Source organism: Clupea harengus, chromosome 15 (assembly GCF_900700415.2).
Source record: "Clupea harengus chromosome 15, Ch_v2.0.2, whole genome shotgun sequence".
NCBI lineage: Eukaryota > Metazoa > Chordata > Actinopteri > Clupeiformes > Clupeidae > Clupea > Clupea harengus.
The window spans coordinates 9767477-9789588 of record NC_045166.1 but is presented as its reverse complement, the minus strand read 5'-3'; the positions used below and the strand labels follow the sequence as shown (position 1 = coordinate 9789588).

General features: G+C 43.0%; 2 protein-coding genes across 3 annotated transcripts; both read left to right on the top strand.

Moving 5' to 3' along the window:
* Positions 1-5: 5 nt before the first annotated feature.
* On the top strand, positions 6-13306 carry ddhd1b (DDHD domain containing 1b). The gene is made up of 13 exons (XM_012819300.3): positions 6-1137; positions 1430-1606; positions 2215-2343; positions 2752-2899; positions 3067-3176; positions 3294-3400; positions 3581-3837; positions 5665-5740; positions 6395-6544; positions 6632-6696; positions 7673-7851; positions 10537-10785; positions 10937-13306. Exons 1-13 carry the CDS (start codon positions 363-365, stop codon positions 11119-11121), a joined length of 2607 nt encoding a protein of 868 aa, XP_012674754.1. The 5' UTR covers positions 6-362; the 3' UTR covers positions 11122-13306.
* Positions 13307-13649: 343 nt separating this feature from the next.
* Positions 13650-20580, top strand: stxbp6l (syntaxin binding protein 6 (amisyn), like). Of its 2 annotated transcripts, XM_012819276.3 has the most exons (7): positions 13650-13877; positions 14305-14536; positions 14750-14880; positions 15256-15502; positions 15684-15794; positions 17278-17456; positions 18413-20580. In XM_012819276.3, the coding sequence occupies exons 2-7, from the start codon at positions 14383-14385 to the stop codon at positions 18434-18436; spliced, it is 846 nt and encodes a 281-aa protein (XP_012674730.1). In that variant the 5' UTR covers positions 13650-13877; positions 14305-14382; the 3' UTR covers positions 18437-20580. The 2 variants fall into 2 exon arrangements, with proteins under 2 accessions (XP_012674730.1, XP_031437629.1); XM_031581769.2 differs by lacking the exon at positions 18413-20580 and having other exon boundaries at positions 17278-17755.
* Positions 20581-22112: the final 1532 nt, after the last annotated feature.

The window sequence follows — 22112 nt, the reverse complement described above, 5'->3', positions numbered from 1 at the left end:
TTCCGCTTTTCAAGTACGGTGGCTGAAAGGTACATGCGCTCGCTGGCACGCATTTGGGAGGAGCAACCACTGCACTGCTGTCACCCAAGCAAGATTCGCAAGCATTAGGCTAGAAGTGGAATATATTTTAGACTATAGGTGAACAGGTAGGCTACCTTCGAATAACTTAATTGAAGGCAAGAATGCGACAGAACTGAGGTAAGAAAAGACCCCTTGAGGTCCGGTGGGCAGTTCACCTGACTGCGGTAGGCAAGGTGGAGGGAGAGGTTTGTAACGTTAAACCGTTACTTTTATTATCATCGCTAGCTAATTAGGGAAATAACACTAATAACACTAATATTTTGGCTCTCTAATTTGCAATAATGAGCAGTTTTAGGGACAAACAGTCCTTTAACACTCCACCTGAAAGCGCGGACAACAGTGTGAGCGGTAGTGACTGGGATATGGCAAGTGATGTGTTTGTGTCTTGCTACGAACAGCCGATGGGCGATGCTATACACGGTGGAATGGACTCGGTGCAGCCGGGTATGGATAGACATTTGCCGCTACTAATAGACCGACGTGGGCTATCCCAGGACGGCATGATTTTAGGCCTGGAGGAAGCCTACTCCGACTATCATGTTCGACTTAGTTCTGATCCTGGAACAGGGTATCTGGAAATCACTGGCGACCCAAATTACAGCGAAAGTGATGGCAGCATCACAACGAAAAAGCGAAATCGCTCCAATAGTTCCAGACACCGCGGGGAGGTTGTCACGGATCTTGGACCAGAGGAAGTGCGGTGGTTCTACAAGGAAGACAAAAGGACCTGGAAACCATTCGTTGGACACGACTCTCTGAAAATCGAGGTCGTTTATCGAAAATTCTGCGAACTTAATCCGGACAAGGTCAGACGCCGGGGACCGTCTGAATCAGAGGATATAACTGGGTCGACTGGGGGGTCTGAGCCAGCGGGGGGTGAAACTGAGAGACGAGTCTCCGATGCGGACAGGCTGTCCGTCAGTGACAGAGGGGACAGCGCGTGTTCTACTGTAGATCTGGACAGCATAGACGTTGATGTGGACGCCGTATGTGTCAGAGGGGGACTATATGAAGTTGACATTAAAGAGAAAGAATGCTACCCGGTCTATTGGAATCGTAAGTAAGCTCCCAAGGCCCTTGATCTGCACTTGTCCGTTATTGCGATGATTCTGCGCTAAGTTGTTGCTGACATATGGGCACCTTATATAAAGCTCGATTTGCAATACTAACCATTTAAATGCAGGGCATCAGCTAAATTATGTTCTGCAGTGATTATGAAGGACAAGCAAATGCCTGTTTTACACCATGTCCTGAATTGCAAACATTTCTTCACATCAGTACAGTTATTATGATATAGCTGTAGCCTACTTGGAGCCGCCATAAGTTGGTTTCCTCATGTTGTTCACAGAGCAAGACCGCATACCGGTGATGCGAGGGCAGTGGTTCACTGATGGCACCTGGCTACCCCTGGAGGAGGAGGACAGCGACCTCATTGAACTGGAGCACCTGGCCCGCTTCCGGGGTCAGCAGATGAGGGACTCTTTTGAGACGGAAGTGGTGACCACAACGGTGGACATCAAGGACGGTAAAGTCCACAGTCAGTCAGTGGTGATGAGGGTGTGGTGGGGTGGAGCGAGGTAGGGTCGTGGTGAAGGGGCATTTAGTGAACGGCCGGGGCAAAGGGTCAGGGGGCTGGCATTGTGATTCAGAGCCAGGGTCAGGAACACAATGAGGGTCAGGGTGTGCCGTGTTAAGAGCTGAGTTCAGCTGAACGCTATATGGGCCTTCAACATGCACATGCGAGCTTGCTTATGTGGTCTCAGTGTGACAGGGAGAGAAAGAGTGTGTGTGTGTGTGTGTGTGTGTGTTTGTGTTTGTGTTTGTGTGTGTGTGAGAGAGAGAGTATGTCTACATGAGCACATTTATTTATGTTCTTATTAAACATAAAAGGCTGTACAGGGTATAAATGCTAAACAGACGGAGTAGCTGCAGTAGGAGAATATGGGCACACACACACACTCACTCTCTCTTACACGTGCTTTCAATCTCTTTCATACACACGCAGCAACCTGACAAGTTTTGTCTTACTCTGTCTGACAACGCATCTTCCTCTCACAGGGGGAACCCAATCAATGAAACTCATTAAAACTCCTCGTCCTGAGCCATCTCTCTCTCTCTCTCTCTTTCCCTCAGCCCTCCAAAGCCTGAAGCTGAGCAGGAGCCATGTGGACTGGCACAGCATAGACGAGGTGTACCTCTACAGTGACGCCATCACCTCCAAGATTTCACGCACTGTCACTCAAAGGCTGGGATTCTCCAAAGGTCTGTGTAGTCAGCTCTGGCAGAGACTGGCAGATTTTTATTGACCCCCCTATCAAAGCAGGACAGGCCTGCCTGACGCTGTGTAAATCACTTCTTTGCTTGTAACCCAGTGATGGATTACTGCTGGTGTCTTTGGGGTCAGATATGATTCAGTGCTGCACATTCACATAACATGTATTTACATCACTTACAGCAGAGGGCAGGTACGGTGTTGAGGCATCAATGACCTGGAAGGTTGATTTCAGTTCAGGCTAAGGTCATTCTAGAATCAGATAATCTGTTTTTTATTTACTGTCTTCAAATGCTCTGACATCAAGTAGGGCTGCTGTGTAAGTCAGTGAAAGGCGAGAGTGCTATTAAGCCTTTATGTTCACTTGGCTGAGCTTGTATATATATATATCTCTCTAGCCTCGAGCAGCGGAACGCGACTTCACCGCGGATATGTGGAGGAAGCGGCCCCCGAGGACACGCCCCCTGAGACGACTCACATTGTGTTCGTGGTGCACGGCATTGGCCAGAAGATGGACCAGGGTCGCATCATCAGGAACACCAGCATGTGAGTTCTCTTACTGCGGCTGAGACCTGTAAAGAGACGAGCGCAAGGCTGATAACTGTAGTTAACATGAGTGATTTGTTTGTGTCCGTGCGTATGTGTGTATGTGTGTGTGTGTTTGTAGGTGTATTTTTTGGCAAATAATTGTGTGTATGTTTGTTCACTTCAAGGATGCGCGATGCAGCCCGCAAGATGGAAGAGAAGCATTTCTCGGATCGCACCAATGAGCATGTGGAATTCTTACCTGTTGAGTGGAGGTCCAAACTGAGCCTGGATGGAGGTACTGAACAACAACTACCATAACTGTACTCATGGACATCAAGACTGTTGTAGGATATTTGTGTGAAAGTCATCAGATGAAGTGTCATTTTTTATGTGGTCTTTCGTTGTGATTCAGACACTGTGGACTCCATCACCCCAGACAAAGTGAGAGGACTAAGAGACATGCTAAACAGCAGTGCCATGGACATCATGTACTACACCAGCCCTTTATACCGAGATGAGGTCAGCCATGCACAGCCATGCACACACACACACACACACACACACACACACACACACACACACACACACATATATATCTATCTATATATAAAAAAAATCAAAGCCTATGATTAAAGCATATGCACTACTGTAGAAAACTAAAAGCACACACCAATGTTTTACTGGTTGCTTCAACCTTAGATCACTAGGGGTCTTACCAAGGAGCTGAACAGGCTCTACATGCTGTTCTGCAAGCGGAACCCCTCGTTTGAAGAGAAGGGAAAGGTCTCCATAGTGTCACACTCCCTGGGTTGTGTCATCACCTTTGACATCATGACGGGCTGGGACCCGGTGCGGTTCCACCACATGGTCACGCCGGACCCCGAGGAGCTGGAGATGGGCAGGCCGGGCCTCGAGGAGCGGCGACTGCTCGAGCAACTGCGTCTCACCCGGCTCAAGTACGTTATCTCTAAGAAGATCTTATTGCTTGACATCAGGCATTTTGCAATGGCTTTGACGTCAGGTTGGGGGGGGGGGGGGGACAAACCCGCAGTACCTCTGATCACAAGTCAAAGGTTGGTTTGATGGCAGCAACCCTGGGATAAATGTGAGCCTGTTTAGGTCTAAGATCAATTCCTGATAGCATTCATTGCTATCTCTGTGAGGTGAATTCATTGTATCTAAGGAATGCCACTTTATTAGGCTGATAGAAGAAAGTGTACCTTCAGTTACAAGCCAAAGGTCAGTGTCTTACCAAGATAGTGACTGACTGGGTACCGTCAGATGACATTTCATGGTTGATATGAAGCATTTTTAAAACTGCTTACTGCGTACTGCTATGTTGATCTGAGATTATGTGGCTAAATCAGATCTACATCCTCAATGCTTCCCTTTAAAGCGATTTGCCATACGTAGAGCAAAAAACTGTCATGATATGATGGGAATAGTATAAATAGAATGCATGTGAATATTTTTTTATAACCCTTTCTACTCATCTTTACCAGGAGTCCCGATAATTATGGAGGGGACTTTAATATTCACCCTTTTGGTGAATTATCTTAGTCTCACATTGGAAAAAATGAAAAAAAAATCCAACCTTGAATTTTTTCTGAGAAACTAAAATTGAATTTATTTAAAAAAAAATATTGTTTTTAATAAAACCACATGTGCCACAACTATTCCTAGGTCATCTCTTGTACACTCTCCTCTTTAGCTCACCTAGTTTAGGTCAGGGGACTGAGATGGCCATTGCAGAAGCCTAATTTTGTGTTCAGTAAAACTTTTTTTGCTGTTGATCTGGACATGTGTTTTGGATCAATGTCCTGCTGGAAGATCCAACTACGACCCAGTTTTAGTTTCTTGGCAGAGCTAGCCAGATTTTGTGAAAAAATGAAGGCATTTCATGGAGTCCATTATGCCATGTACCCTAACGAGGTTCCCAGGGCCTTTAGAGGAAAAACCCTCCACCATACTTAACAGTGAGGATAAGGTTTTTTTCAGTATAACGGTAGCCATCCCTCTTTATATATCAAACCCACCTTGAGTGTTTGTTGCTACATTTTTGTTTCATCTGACCATAGAACAAGGTTCCAGTCAAAGTCCCAGTCGCATTAAGTCCAGGTGCTTACGCTTGTGGTTAAATGACAGGAAAGGTTTTCAAATAATGTGTTGCCACAGAGAAGGAGTCTGATGGTGATTTTGGAGACTTGGTGAAGATACTACTTTTTCTGTAACTCTTAAGTCCTCTTCCAAGCAAGTTTCAATTGATTTGAACTTTTTGCTTATTCCCCTAATAGTAGATATGGGAATATGGCTATTTTTGTATAACTATTCCCTGACTTATGAAGGTCAACACAGTTCTACATCATTTGACTTGAATGTTCTCTTATCTTTCCCATGTTGAAGAATGACTAAGGGAATTTGGACTCTGTGTGTATTTATACCCCAGTGAAACAGGAAGTTATGGATTACTGCGTGAACATTCCTTAACACTCGTATCAACAACAAAAACAAAAGCTTCTGTTACATTATGTTTATAAGAATGTAGGAGTACCAAGAATAGTGGCACATATTATTGTTGAAAAATTATTATTTCTTTATGAGGGACTTTTTTCTCAGAATAAAATTACTTTTTTTACCGTTTCTACTCATCTTTACAAACCAATAGTTGTGGGGGGAATATATATATTGTTACATAAGAGGACGACGGCTCTATGGAATCCCCCCTTTTATAATGGTTATATATTTAAATGACTGACTGTAATAGATTGCATGGCTGTCTGCAGATTGAGAGATCTGGAGGACCAATTTCTAGGTCTGCAGACCTCGTCTTCAGAGGCTATTCCAGCTCTAAAATTTAAGGTAGGCTCATGTTTTGCCCCTGAGACGTTCAGAAAGTTAGCATGATTGCTAACCCTGTCCCTAACATACTTTTTGGGTGTTAACACAGTCATATGAATTTCCTGGGCCTTAATTTCAGTGACTGCCAATGAGCAAAGCAATAAGCAAAGTCTGTTGTGCATGAACTACAGGTATCGTGTGGCGTGTGGGAGCTCATGGTATTACATTGATTTTGCCAAGTCATTAAATTAGCTGTAGTTCATGCGCAGCTTAATTTGCTCATTGCTAGTTGCTTTGCTTGTTGCCAGTTATGCATCAATGAAATTAGGGCCCCCTCTATTAGCTCCCCATACAACTAAGAAATTTGTATGTAAAAATAAATCTCCATACAACTCACACATTTCTATGCCCTCTCCTTCCTGCCTCCATTGCTCCACTATAAAAGCATCTGCTAAATGACTAAATGTAAATGTAAGTGGCCTGTGTTGCTTATATGGGCACATAAATTAGGTGTGCAGTGTGCACATGTTAAAAAAACAAATAACAGCTCATATTTTTGTATATATTTATAGGTGTAATAATCAGAATAGTGAATCAAATCTGTATAATTTGGATGTATTTCCATCTTTTTGATGTACTTAAGCTGTAAGCTAAGTGTTTTCGGTTGGATTTCAGGTCGAGAACTTTTTCTGCATGGGTTCTCCATTGGCAGTTTTTCTAGCGCTAAGGGGGATTAGACCTGGAGCCAATGGAATCCAGGACCACATACTACCTACATCTATCTGCCAGCGCCTTTTCAACATCTTCCACCCAACTGACCCTGTGGTGAGCCTCACAGAAAAGAAAACGTCATGAAACTAGCTGATTTACATTTTGTGACTAAAACGGTAATTGCTTTGTGTTTGTCTGTAGGCATACAGGTTGGAGCCCCTCATCCTGAAGCATTACAGTAATATTTCCCCTGTCCAGATACACTGGTGAGTAAGTAAAGTTATTGCCAGGTCAGGGCCTGAACAATGGCGACAGGGGCAAGGAAAAACTCCCAGTTAATCAGGAAGTTTAACAGTTAAACTTAAACATAGACAAATGTCCTTCTTCAGCTGTTAGAATAAAGTACTTCTGAGGCTGAACATAGGTGTTAAAACTATGTATGTAAGTATGTATGTATGTTTGTATGTAAGTATGTATGTATGTTTGTATGTATGTATGCTTGTGTGTAAGTATGTATGTATGTATGAATGAATGAATGAATTAATTAATGTATGTATGTGTGTAAGTATGTATGTATCTATGTGTGTGTGTCTGTTTGTCTGTCTGTCTATTGATCTATCGATCTATCTATCCATCAATTTTTTTAAACCACATCACGGAAGTTCAAGGTTAAAGTGAAAACATAATCATGCAGATATATTCTAGTTAATTTTGGCTCGAGCCCTTGATCACTGCATGGCGAAGCCTGGACTTCAGACAAGTCTCTGAAAGACTTTCTTGCCTCCACGCAGTAAAATGACTTGTAAGTTCAGAGGTACCGTTCCTGTGCAAATCCTGGAACAGACTCAAGAAGGAGGAAGGAGCAGATGTGCTTCGCAGCAGAAAAGTCTTAAGGGCCCTTCGGGGAATTTATGCCCTAGTTGGAAGATATACACTTACTTTATTTCTTTAGTTCCCCCTGACTTCCCCCTTTCCTAAACCAGTGGATTATATACCTAGCCTCATAAATAACACGCCACAATGTTCAGCTGCTCCGAGTCCCTCCCTGATTTCTCCCCCTCCCACTCCAGATGTTGGGTTTGAGTAAGTCATATTGTGTATAGGTGTCCTCCACAATGAAGCATTGCAGTAAATACTAAATGTAGTGCAGTGGTAAAGTTTCTGCGTATTCTCAAGGGTCGTTTCGCACAAAGCATTCATAACAACTGGTCCTTTAATGATTGTTTTTCTCTTTCCTGTCAGGTACAACACAACCAGCCCCACGCGGTATGACCATATCCGTCCAGCGCTGCTGAACCCTCTGAAGGAGAGCGCCTCGGTGTCCGACACAGAGAGCATCCCCAGTCCCGGCACCTCTCCCCCGCAACCCCGCAGACACTACGGAGAGTCCATCACCAACCTGGGCAAGGCCAGCTTCATGGGTGAGAGAGAGAGAGAGAGATGGATGGATGGATGGATGGTTGGATAGATATACTGTATATATACGTATATAGAGAAAGAAAAAGAGAGAGAGGATAGAGAGACCAACAGAGGGTAGCGAGACTGAAGGACGGTAGAGAGAGAGAGAGAAAGAAAAAGGGCAAGAATATTATAATCGGTATAAGGGGAGAGAAAGAGAAGAAGAGTTGACAGAGATGGGGGGAGAAAAACAGAAACTGAGACAGACAGAGAAAGCGTGACATATAATGGATATGAAAGCATAGAGCCAGACGCCACTCAGCACATCCAGTCCAAACAGATCAATAGAAGCCACTTTGGTTTCGTCACAGTGATATTCTGGTAGTAGGGAAGAGTCAGTCATTTTTGTGCATGTTTGCGTGTGTATGTGTGTATTGGAATGCTTCCATGTATTTGTGCGTGTGTTTGCGTACACTTTAGTGTGTGTGTGTGTGTGTGTAGACTATGTGTTTTTGTGAGTAACGTTATGTCTAAATGCTTCAATGTGTTTGTGTGTGTACAATTTAGTGTGTGTGTGTGTACCGTAATTTCCGGACTATAAGCCGCTACTTTTTTCCCACGCTTTGAACCTCGCGGCTTAAACAATGACGCGGCTAATTTATGGATTATGATACCTGTGACCGTATACGGTGGCTTTGTGTTTACAGTGGCTTTGTGGAGCTAGGATGCTAGCATGGATGCAGCCGCATGGATGCTTAGCTCCACGCGATTTCTCAGTATCTCTCAATAACTTAACTAATGTCAAAATAACCACAGTCTACCGGCGTAGACAGAACACAACTCAAAACACTTTAGAAAATTTAAAAAAAGTTTACAACAATACAAATCCAGTCTTTTCAAGTTCTTTAGCTCACTGGTTTCAAACTAGCGTCTTTCTTCTATCTCGCTGTCTTCAATCTAACGTTCTAGCTTCTGATTGACTCTTGCAACTGTGCTCTCTTAAAGCAACAGTGCACTTATCGTAACTGGCAAAACGAATAAAATGCATCACTATTGTATTACTTTTGATATTCATTTTAGCCTGTGTAAAGTTAATTTGTTTCAATGTACCGGTAGGCACCTGCGGCTTATAGACATGTGCGGCTTATTTATGTTAAAAATAATTATTTAAAAAAAAATCAGTGGGTGAGGCTTATATTCAGGTGCGTTCAATAGTCCGGAAATTACGGTAGACTATGTGTTTTTGTGAGTAACGTTATGTCTAAATGCTTCAATGTGTTTGTGTGTGTACAATTTAGTGTGCGTGTGCGTGTGTAGGCTATGTTTTTTTGTGAGTAACGTTATGTGTGAATGCTGTGTTTGTATGTGTGTTAAAATACTTCAAAGTGTGCGTGTGTTAGTCAGACCCTCCAGGATTTCGCGATCGCAACTATTAACGGAAATTCAACGATTCCCCGCAAATTCAGCGGGACGTTGCAATTTTAACACATCACCGCAACTTTCCCGCACACAGTGCAGACACTAGCAGAGTTCTAATCCGTTGTAAACCATGAGAATGGCTACACCAGACGTGGAAACGGAAAGCCTGAAATGTCCGCACGGAAGATTCCGAAATAGATCTGGCTTCAATTTTTATAATTTTCTGCAAGGTGTGCGTGGCCCTTTTTACATATAGTCTGGTAATAGATCTATGAAATGTAATGAAAATTATATATTTTGCTGTGAATAATGAAGGAAGTAATAAATCCGATTATTTCCCAAACCCTCGAAAGCTGTTGCAATGGAGATTTAACGTTACTTTCTGTTTGAAGATAAGGTAGCAGATAGTGTTGAAGAATGAGTTACTTGAAATTGGACGACTTTAAATGAATATATGATAACAACATAAACACCTATACGGATAAAATAAATCAACAAGGATAGCAAAACAGATTGCTAAGCATAGAATGAGAACGGCAGAAAGGCAGGCAGGACGTCAGACGACGAGACAGATCACAGTGACACAGTTGTTTTTTTTTCGTTATATGTGAAGGCTGGGATATTCATAACATTTTATTCAGTCTTACTGGTGGTCCTTTAGTAATACCAAGAGGTGCACTACGTTGTGGAGCCTGTGTACTGTTCCCGCTACGTGTTTAGCATAACATAGCATAACTATGTTTCTAGATAACTGTCTAACAGCTGTTGCCATTCCCACGAGACGAACATTTGAATGATGTCAAAGTAAAAGTCCAATACCTTACTGTGTTCGTTTCCATAATAACAATACAAGCAATACACATTTGCTGACCTGAATAAGCAGATGGCAGAACAGCCTATTTTGCTACATTTTTGTAGTCCCGGTAATCTTTTGTTTGGCATGTTGGTGAGGTTATTTAGAGGACCATTTCTCAATGGTTTTGTTCTTTAATGAAAGTTTGTTTATTAATAACTTATTTTTCAACAAATAACTCAATTATAATTACAAAGAGGGAAATTCGCAACTTTTTATCACAACTTTCACTTGCTCCCGCAATTTCATCGCAACAAACACCTAAAAAACACTGCAACTTTTTGGAAAAGCTCCCGCAAAATCAGGAATTTTAGGCCGCAATTATCACAAAAAAGGCCTGCGAAATCCTGGGGGCCTGGTTAGTGTCTTTCTGCTATGTGTCTATATGTGTCTTCATATGAGTCCGTGTGAATGAGCCTTTTCTCTTGTTCATCAGGAGCGGCCAGCATTGGGAAGGGACTGGGTGAGATTCTCTTCTCTCGGTTCTCACGCTCAAGTGGCCAAGCGGAGGAGGAGCCATTGGACTCTGAGGGCGGGGCATCTGAGTCAGATATCGTGGCGCCTGGAGAGGAAGGCGGGGAAAATGAAGAAGAAGAGAAGATGGAGGAGAAGAAAGAGTCAGCCGCCATCAAAGAGGAACCCACCATGTCCCAGTCCACCTCTGTAATCATGGACAGCGCTACATGTAAGCATTTACATTTAGCCATCTTCCAGGCTCTTTTGTGCATAGGACTTGAAGTGTAAGAAAGTAAGGTCTTCACATCTTTCCAGTGCTCACTATTTGCTGCATTATTTAAAAGTGCATGTGTTACAGATTTACTTCCTCTTTATTCTAGTGGAACTGGAGGAGCGCATTGACTTTGAGTTACGGGAAGGTATGGTGGAGAGCCGGTACTGGTCAGCGGTGACATCCCACACGGCCTACTGGTGTTCCCTGGACGTGGCTCTCTTCCTTCTGACTTTCATGTACAGGCCGAATGAGATGGAGGAGCCTGCCGATGACTCCAATGCCGAGTCTTAACCCTCAGTAAAAACTTCTCCCCTTTCTCCTCCTGCTCCTCCTCCTACTTCACTCTCCCACTCTCCCCCTTTCACTGACTCTACCCGGGATTCCCTGTGCACTTCTGACACATTGCCCACTGGCAAGACAGACCCTGCTCACTGTGCATCCAAGAGCCTTTCCTCCTTATCCTGTGGAGTTCACCTTAAAAAAAAAAAACACACACACACACACAAATCTGCTGAAGGAGCCTCACCTCTCATCCAGACTCCACATCGTGCCATAACTCCTTAGTGGTTCGTATGAAGACTGTTACCCCCACACACACACACTCCCCACTCCATTGCCCTCGACCAGCAGTCATTTAACAAACATGACTGACAAAGACACTTGTTTCATTTTAAAGGTTACCATACATTCGCACATCCTGTGGGATCTCTCAAAGTCACGGTTTCTCTTGTTGAAAATTGAGCAGTGTGTTCTCATCCGTCTCCAAACGAGTCCAAAGTCCAGAGCCAACCCTGTGCTCCTCAAGGTGCCTCTGCTACCACTCAAGAGAGGAATGTCAGATTCCATCAAATTTAAACTCATTTTGACAGGAACACTTGAAAACCATACTTGCAGTTGGGTTAGTCAGTGAAGAACAAAAGCGTAGTCTAAGACATGTTCCATCCACTCCTTGACTCGAGGAGCACAGAAAATGAAATCAAAAGATTTTTCTAATACCTGTTTGACTATTCAAGCAGGCTTTGCGTTACATTTGGTAGGTTCTGATCCTGAGGTAGCTGAGCTTTGTTAAATGAAAGTGCTACATTTTTAACTGTAACATGAGAGCCTGCCTCAGTGTGCACACTTTAGAGGAGCCTGTTCAGGTACCTAAATGCTTTGGTGATGCATTTTATTTGTTGCATTGTGTGTCAACGTACAGTGGTCTTAGCATAAATGCAGAGGAAGTAGATATCAAGCACATTCTACTTTTGGCTTGATTTAGAAGCAGGACACACTGGTGTTCTATGCTAAGCCTAAATGTTTCTGTGTGGATCAGGTGTGGACATTGGGACAGGTACTATCTGGACACGTCCCAAAACACTATTTCCTCCAGAAGTCCTTGCACTACAAAAAATAGTGTCAATTTTTGTGATCAGTTGTGATCATCTGATAAGGTCACGGGTACTTGGCCTGTCATCGCTATTTCTGTTTACAATAGCTGTGACGCTGAGATAAAGGTGGGGAAAGGTGGTCACCGCCATAATTGTTTACCATTTGGAATGTCAGATTCCAACAGTTTGCCAAATAGGCTTCTTTTAAGAGATTGATTATGACTGATTATGTGTAATGCAGAATGGCTGATACATACATATCCACCTGAAGACCTTAAAGCATATAGAGTTTTTGGTCTTCTGGTTTGGGACTGACCCAATGCTTTTCTTTTTTTTTATAATATTAAATAGATTTTGCATTTCATCAGTTGGGCATGATGCAATTTGAATGAATAGTCTTTTAAGGCAACCTGCACCATAATATTAGATGCAATGTGCTTTGAGCACTAGGCATGTTCCAGGGGAAATCATCCCTACAGGAAATGTTGTCAGATGTTTGACAGGCTATTTTTGACATCAGCTTTAGACAATTTAACTCTTCTCCCAAGGCTGATGTTAAAACTTGCAAAAGATTTTAAATATATTGATATATGAGAGAGAGAAAGAAATATCGATTTATCGATTATATATGTGAAAATCACTTAAATCACCCATCACCTTTCCAAATGGATCCATGCCTAATAGAAAAGCGTTCAGTTTCATGCAGTGGTGTTTATTAGAATGCAATATCATTTCTTTTGTCCCTTTTTTTGTAAAAAATAACACCATGCTTATGCCTTCAAAAAAAATCAACCAAGAAAAAAAGCACTTACCTTGCCCTTACCTCACCTTGATAATGACTCACCTTTGAATGTGCCAACGATTTAAAATGAGCCTCCATTTTAGATGCTTGACAATGGAGCACAGTACACAAAGCTGAGAGGAGCGAGACTGTGGGCTCCCTCAGTTCTGCCTTCCTTCCTGCCTGCATAGCATACAAGGAAACTTTTGTCTTTATGTTGACATTCCCCATCATATCAAACCGTGTATTGTTTACCGTTTTTATGGATTCCACATGTTATGTTCCTTCACCAAATAAATGCTGTGGTAAGTCCACTTTTACGAAACTTGGTGTGCCTCTTTTACACTGAAATGGATCTCCACGACAGCAGGTGTCAGATATATCATGGCCTTGTTTTGTCAAGTCAGTCGAGTGAACGCAGGTTTAGTCAAGCAACAGTTATTGGTCAAATCTCATTATTCACGATTGCCCAGGTATGAATTGTTTTAAAGATGACAAATATGAAGGCAGACTAATTATGTGCAGTAATAGCGTTTATACATAAACTTTTGGAAAGTGTAGGTCGTTGTCAGGACTTCTGACTGGCTACCATTACTTAGGGTTAATTCAGGGCAAGTGCACGGGGTATACAACCCACGTGACCACAAGAAGGCTCGAGGTAGTGAATAGTGTATCTTACAACTAACAAGCTCTTCAGTAAAAGCGGGTGCATTTCGGTGTTTCGGATAACTTGCGATCTAACCTTACTGCTTCATTCGCAAAAATGACTTGATCAGCCATAAACGGATATACTAAACTTACAAGCTTTGTCAGAGGTCTAAAAGTCACTCGAGTAGGCTAGATAACAGCAATCAACCAATAACAACTTTGTGTGGTGAGGAATCTACACCAAACAGGTAAATTCATGCTCACTGTCATTGATTTTAGACGGAACTTTCTCCAGTATTTCACCTGTATTGCTATGTTGACTTAAACAGATGTGATTGTATTGTTTCAGTGGTCGCCAAGGAGATGTACGGATAAAACTGGACAGTAGTTTTAAATTGTTTGTCTGCCAATATGACATGTACACATCCAGTTTATTTATGAAGCTATTGGTGCAATTTGTCCTAACTGCATTTTTTATCCTGGGTAAAAATAATTCTGAAATGTCGCTGACCAAAACGATTTGCTCAACCAACGTATGTTATGAAATTAAATGAGGCTGTGAACAAATCCATGACCAACTTTTTGTGTAACCTCTAAATAACAAACTCTCCTAAATATCTTGCTTACATGTTAAGAGCATTTAAAAAGTTAAATAGCCTACATTTAATTTGACAGGAACCATTTGCATATAAAGACAACCTCAACACCTGCTGTCTTATACTGAAACCACATCAGCTTCATCAAAGCTCAAGCATGAGTATCCAGTCCATCATCAACAAAGAGATCTTTGCCCCCAGTGATCAGAAGTTGTTGGTTTCCATTGAGGTCAGAAGAAGGAACAAGAGAAAACTCCCATTTCTATCTGCATCCCGCAAGGGGAAGTATGCCACATTTATCTGCTTGTCAGGTAATGTTCGTTCTACCTTTGTCTCAGTTTTCAAAGGACCTGTTACATTTAATATGCTGAACTGACAGAAATTGTTTTCTGAGTTTGGTGCAAACTAGTGAAAGAGTGATGTTCATATGATTTGGCTATTCTGGAGCACTCTTTTGCTAGCATACATCACTAATTATTGAAGGACTAATGACTTTCTCTATGGCCTTTATTCTGCTCACTCAGCGACTAACAAGCTCCCTGCTCAGCTCTTCATCACAAAGGTGAAGCAGTTTGAGGGCTCCCCTCGCTTCGCCAAGAGGTCCCAGTGGACTGTGGAGCAGCTCCGTCAGGTCAATGGCATCAACCCCAACAAAGTGAGCCTTACTCCCTCTCTGTTACTACAGCTATGTCCTCCCTTTGCCTTAATCTCATGGATGACATAGGGGATGGAGTGTTTATGTAACTCCGTCTTTTAGCAAGTTGCTAACAGCACCTAAAGAAATGGGTTGGGCTCTCAGAAGGCAGATATACTGACAATATATATATATATATATATATATATATATATGTACTACAAGTCGATACACTTGATAAAAGCATGTGTGGAATGAAAATGGACGAATAAATGTACTTTTGATAATTGTACAGCTGTCATCAGAGGCATTGGAAGTGTTCTGCATTGTGCAGTGTCATGGAACATTGTGGAAGGGTGGCTGCATTTGACCTATCCCAAACATCCCTTTCTCCAGGATTGCCCTGAGTTTGATCTGGTCTTCGACCGCTCCTTCGACCAGTGGGTGGCTGGGTCTGATGCCGAGAAGTGCATGTTCATCCAGGTCCTCTACCATGCCTGTCAGAACAACTGGATGTGCAAGGAAGGCCCAGCCAATCCAGGTGAGGTCAGAGACCCACAGAAACCTGGGGGATCAGAGGGCCGCAAGGGACCAGCCGTCCCACGGACAAACTTCATCAACTGCCAGTCCAAACTGATGGAAGGTAAGGCTGTGTTTTTTGGAGAAGGGGTTTGTGTGACTGCTGAAACGCACAGGCTTCAATCTATGGGTGGTATCCTTTGTATTCTCTTTGTGATCAACATAGCTTTTTTTGAGAAATTCCAATATGGGAAATGAGACATTTTTGCTCCTTTTATAAAACTGATTTATTTTCTACTTCTAAGATGCCTGCTCGATGAACATGGTTATCTACCGCTGTAAGATCTTCCTGAACCGAATGAAATGCAGCATGCTACCTCCTCCACGGCGTCGCCCTGCGGCTCAAGGGAAGTCAGGTACAAACTCCCCCAGCGTATGTGCTCTTGGGTGTTTTCCACCCATCGTAGAATATCCTACCCACCCTGCTTGGTAGTCCATTATGGATTTCCAAGTAGAAACCATTATTTTCTTCCTGAAAGCCATGTGACTGAGGCAAAAGCGGATCATTTTCAGGGCAGCCATTTGTTATGGTCAGACGCTGATGGATCTCTGTGGCGCTGATGGCGCTGGTGTTGGAGAATGGGCCCTTTTTTGGGGCGAGGCGGTGAAATCACAGGGGACTTTGTTCTGGTGGAGGCAGGGAGGGGGTAGCAGCGTTACAAAGGCTGGCCTTGAGGACGCAGGCAGGAGCCGTGCCGCGTGCAATGGCACCACACTTAACAAAGGGAACTGACTGACCAGGATGTTGTAATGCGCCGGGGAGGTGCCAGGCTGTAGCAGGAGTGTGGAAGGCGAGGGGAGAATTGGGGATAGAGAGAAGGGTGGAGAGAGTGGGGGTGTATAGAGGGAGGAAGAGAGTGAGAGAGATTGAAGGACAAAGAGAGAAGGAGAAAGTGGGAGGCAGAGAGGGGTAGAGAGAGAGGGATATTGATAGAGAGGGATATTGATAGAGAAAGAGTGTGGGAGAGAAGGGTAGAGAGAGAGAGAGAGGGAGGAAGAGGGATGAAGAGGTTGGTGGAAAGATAGAGAAAAGCAGAGGGTAAAACAGTGGCAGATTCTAATAGAACTGTGCGTCCCATTGTGGTACGTCGACAATGCCATTTATTATAGGGCTATATATCAAGAATGATCAATGATAATATGGGATGTGTTAGTTCCATACGGTACCTCTTTTTCTTTTGAGATGTTGTGACCTGTTTTCAGTAGTGCAACATTCCCACATTCAGACGTGTTCCTCCAAAGCGGATTACAGGCTTGCAGAAGTATTATGTTCTATATAGTTGTGCTGCTTATTTTACTCTCAGCCGCTGGAATTTCTTAAACCCTGCACCTGATTAACAGCATTAAGGGAACCATGGCCACGTAGAAATTCCTCTCTTTGGCAGGCGTCACACAGTTTCATCATTTTAAGGAGGCTCCAAACACTCAAACACTCTTGTTGGATTGTACCATGAGCAAACATGGAACAAAGTGAAATAAAATCAATATGGCAGGTCCCTGGTGAGACTTGAAGGTATGGTATTAATGTGTTGTAAAATGAGAAAAATGAGAACGTGAGACACTCGACTAAAAGAGTTTGATCCCTTGATGCTGAATCTGTCCCCAGGGATGAAAATAACAGACAGCAATTATTGAAAAAGGAACTAGGAAGAGAAAACAGTTCAGACACTGGGAACATTGTCTTGCTGATGAAGGGGGCTGAATATAGATATATATATCCATGTTATACCTTGCAAACAGGAGCTCAATAATCATGTGAATTTTTTTTGTTTAATTGAGTTGTTTTCCTATTCCATTACTATTCCTATCCCCCCCCCCCCACGGCCACCAAACACACAGCCGGGGTCAAATCCAGGACACCGTCCCCAGCGCGGCCTGCTCGGAGTGGCAGCATGAAAAAAGCCGTCCGCAGGGCTAGCCAGGCACTGGGCGAACGAGGGGACCGTCTGTTGCGCGCCGAGGACAAGACTGCCCACATGAAGGACCGTGCCAGGCTCTTTTCTGACACTGCAAACAAGGTTAGGACACGCACGGTGTAGGAACTCCTCATGTCACCCTTTTCCAGTAGCTTCATTGATAAGCACCATTTTGCTTTTGTGGCTGTTTCTCACCAAAATGCCTCTTTTCTTTTTAAATCACTTAAATTATTCTAAGCTCTTGCACTGAATTGGTGTCTTTGTACTGATTTTCTCTCCTCTCTTCTGACACTGAAGTACACACTAACCTCAGGGCTTTGGGAAAAGAAATGATAAGAATTAAGATATTTGGGGAAATAACATGTTGCTCTATAGGTTGGTACCTTTGGATAGGCTAGGTATTGAAAAAACTTTGTCAGGTCATAATATAAAGTTACTAATTTCCTTCCTTGCAATGAAAGGCAGTCATATTTTAATAGCATGCCTATTGTCCATCAAACCTATTTAAGATAATGCCTGTTCCCTTATCTAGTTCAGAGTCTATGTGAACTCATTGTCAGAATTGAGTATTCTTTAGCTCTCATCACGCCCACATTGAGAAGGCCATTCACAACCTGTGATGGGAATATATTGTTCTCCTCCTGTATCGTTTAAAAGCGACCCTACCGCTCAACACAGACCTTTACAACGGCATGACATTATTGAGCCAATTGGAATTCTAATGTGTAATTATCTTGTAATTCGTCTGCTTTACTGCCAAGTCAAGCCTTTGGACCTGAAGTAAGCCGCTGGCCTGTGCTCCATGGAGCTTTTTGGAGAGGACATTATTTTCCCATAATGTCTACTTGACTCTTCACTGCCTGTATGTATGTAATGGATGAGGCTCTACAGCTATAAATTACTATTCTCTCATCCTCCATGTCTTCCTTATCAATTATTATTAATAGTATTTTACAAGTCGGCCTCTGTACCAAAAACCTTTAATGGATTTTGGAAAGACTGCAGAGCGGATGATTTGTTTAAATGCCTTCTTTCTATCCCCTCTCCCCCCTCTCCAGCTGGCTTTGAAGTACAGCTGCTGACAGGGAGAGTGTTGGAGAAGGGCTTACCATTACACATGCTGGCCATCCTCTGTGTGTATAATTCTGTAATATCTACAATATCACTAATTTTGGCTGTAGGAGTGGCTGTGCTCTGTATTATTTTAATATTTTCCTAGTGTGGCTGTCAACAGGCCGTGCATGAACTGCTCCTCTTTGTGTCACTTGAATCAGTGCATCAGTGCATAGAACTGTCCCCAGTAGGCAGCACAGACGACAAAGAGTGCCACCATCACCCCCCAGCTAAAAGCATGACTTCTCCTCAGCTGGCCAGAGCAAGAGGAGGATCACATGATTTGCAGGATTGTGACCACAAGGTGGCCTGAGACACTAGATGGCGCCAGTGAGCCACAATGCTCTTACTCTCTCTCCGGTGTTGGTTGAGGGAGTTTGTTTCCCACTAAAGGCATGGGGACTTTTGAATGATCTTTTAAAGGGAATACCAAAGGTTATTAGACAAGCCAAATGATCTGTATCTGAAAAAAGTATGTTTAGGTCTAAATTACCCTAAAATCTGTTCTCTTTGGATTAATGCACGCTTGAATGGTCCAAACATGCACTGGTTTGGCAGTGTGTTGTTCATGTAGAAAGGAGTACTGGTGTGACAACAGAGCTCTTGCAGGGACTATATTCCCATCCAATACATGTTTACTAAATAGTTATTTGTGCTATGAATAGATCAACTGAAGCAGGAACTGGAACACTTTACTTTAAATGTGTGTGGTTATTGGGTTGCTGTCTTGTTCTGCTTGTAGTTTGTGTGAGTTTTTTGGGATGAAGGAGCAATCTAGTGTGGTACGAGGGTTAAGCTGATGTGAGTTTTGAAGTCAGGTATTATCTTTGGGTTATTTAATTTCACGAGGACATATGATGACACAGTGGTGTAGGTCACAACAGCAATATATATATATATATATATATATATATATATACCTATAGTTTCTCTGCATTCTAGGACTTTCTTCAATTTGTCCCATTCATTTAGACTCTTTGCCAGACTTTTGCCAGTGTATGATTGACCATATGAATAGGGAGGGCCTGAAAGCTTTGTATGTGCAGTATCTCTTAACAACTGTCATTTATACGAGAACATTGGCCTCTTCACACAGTAATGTATTGCCTTGTCATAAGGCCCTTGTGATGGCTCTAACATACTGCGTGTCTAATGCGTTTTTAGAAGAAGTTAATTTTGTATTGTGTGTATACAGTAAGCCTTTTTAAGGAGCTTATATGTGGCCAGTGGCTCGTGCATGCTCATTGGGTTATACTCACACTGTCATGCTTTGACAAGGCCTTTTATCTTTTATTTTTTAATGTATTTTTAAACATCTGCTGACATAATGTGAATGTCTATATGATGTCATTACTACATTCAGTTTTTATATGTTGGTCCCATTTCAAAGAGGTGAGTGGTAGCATGAAGGAAGGTCGGGTTTGTGGTTATTAAAGTGTGTCTATAGGTGACAGAAAGTACGCGAGTGTAGCCCAGGTGGTGAAATGTGTGGATAGGAACTGTGAGCTGAAGTCGAAACATGTATGCGGTCCTTGTCACTTCAGTGTTTTCACCTACTAGCACGACATGTGTTTGTCACTTCAAATGTCAGTCCACTGTGTGTTTGTGTGTGTGTGTGTGTGTGTTCAGTGAGTCTTCTGACTGAAAGTACCCAGCTGTGCCTGGTGGCTTAACCTCTTTTGTGTTAAAGAGAAGCCTGTGTATACTCTCTGCTACAAATGATACACTGAACAAATGTCTAAATCTCTGTTCATTTTTTTCTGTATAGTCACTTTTTCAGTTCATGTTTTACAGTAACTGATTATGTTTCTTGTCACTCTGACAACCTAAGCCTATTGTATTACAATGTACACCAATTATGTTCACTGATGTATTTGTTTGTGATTGACAGTGGAAGTGACCAATTACAGCTAAGAAGCTAGAAGCTGTTTTCAATTGTTAATGAAATATGCTGGTGAGAGTCAAGCCATGCACAGTGAACTTTTTGACCTTCCCTGTCTTAGTCTGTATTCATTATGAGTTTGGCTACAGTTTTGTATTTCTTGTACTTGTATTTGTTACTACTAAAGCTGTTAACACTCCTCTTTCTGTGAAGTAAATGAAACGGGACCCATCCAGTGTTCTGTGTGTTTCTTTGTTAGTCAGTTTAGCTCTGGGATTTGTAGTGAGGGACATGGGGTTGATCTCATATACCTGTAATAACTCTCACATCACAGTAGAGGGCGCTGCTCTACATGTTCCTATAGAAGAAACTTACTCCAATGACAATAAGAAAGCATATTGCGACATTGCATGACTCTGAAATCTGTCAAATGCACATTTTACATGGACATCTATGGCTTCTTATGCTTTCATGTCTATGTGTCTAAGAAAAAAATGCTCAAAGGCTAGAGGTGATTGATTGCTTTCTGTTTGACCAGTCCGACATACTTCTGTATGAAATCTCACGTTCTGGTTCACCCTCGGCGTAGGTGCAGCTCTTGTGCTTTAATCTATTCTTCAGAGTTGGGTTTCATGTTCATCATCATCATCATCTCCACCATCATGCGTCTCAAGGTGATTGTCCACCTTCAAAACGGTCATCTGTGTCTGCCATCAGGGAGGAGGAAGAGGAAGAAGGAGGAGAATAGGAGGAGGAGGAGGAGGAGAAGAAGGAAAAAACACACAGCTCATCATCTCTTCATCCCTGACCTTTTTAATGCATGCAGAGCGCCATCCGGGGCGCTCTGTCTTGTCAAAGTGCTGCCTCATGTGGATGCTGACAAGCTGTGTGTGAGTGAGGTGTGTATGTGTGTGTGTCGGGGGGGGGGGGGGGTGATCTGGCTCCAGCGCATGACCCAGCTGGTTGATGTATAGCATGCACCATCAGCATTCACTAGGCATTCTGGGGGATTATGCGTTATTCGTTTTGGGGTGGTTGGTGACGGTGGTGTGGGGAGTCTCGTACGAAATGAAGGTCGAAACCCATCATTCATCACCACAAGGGGTTGAATGGCAGATATTGTAAATGCGTGTAGATCTCATGCGTGGAAAAAAAATCACAGATTTTGTCCCCCATTCCACCGTCCCCAAGCCCCACCCCACCCCTCCACAACCTCACACCTATAACCCCCACACACCCCCTGCCCCCTTGCCCCAGTGCTTACATTTCTCCACAGATTGTGACATGATTTCTCCATCAGCCACGCATGATTGCTGCTGATGGAGGCGTTTAGCATTCATGAGTGCACAGCCGGAGTTGGTGAGGTTGCAGAGGAGCAGACCAGAAGGCCACCCTGTGACTTTGTTGCTGGACGGCTATAATCTGAACACATAAATCCTCCATTGATCCTATGCATCCACGGGTTTTAACACTAGGCCCATCCCTGGCTCCCTCACACACACAGAGAGAGAGAGAGAGAGAGAGAGAGAGAGAGAGAGAGAGAGAGAGAGACAGACACACACACAGTAAGCTGGAAGAGGTTAAGGCAGATGTGCCTGTGACTGACCTTTACGAGATTACCCTGGAGCCGACCCATCACCTCAGCCTATAGCTAGTTTTATTTCCTGTCTAGTAATTATTAGTAGGCCACCTGATGGCGAGGCTGGTCAGATGAGTGCTGCTTCCAGTGTTTGAGGAGGGCTTTTGCTTTTTTCACGGCTGGC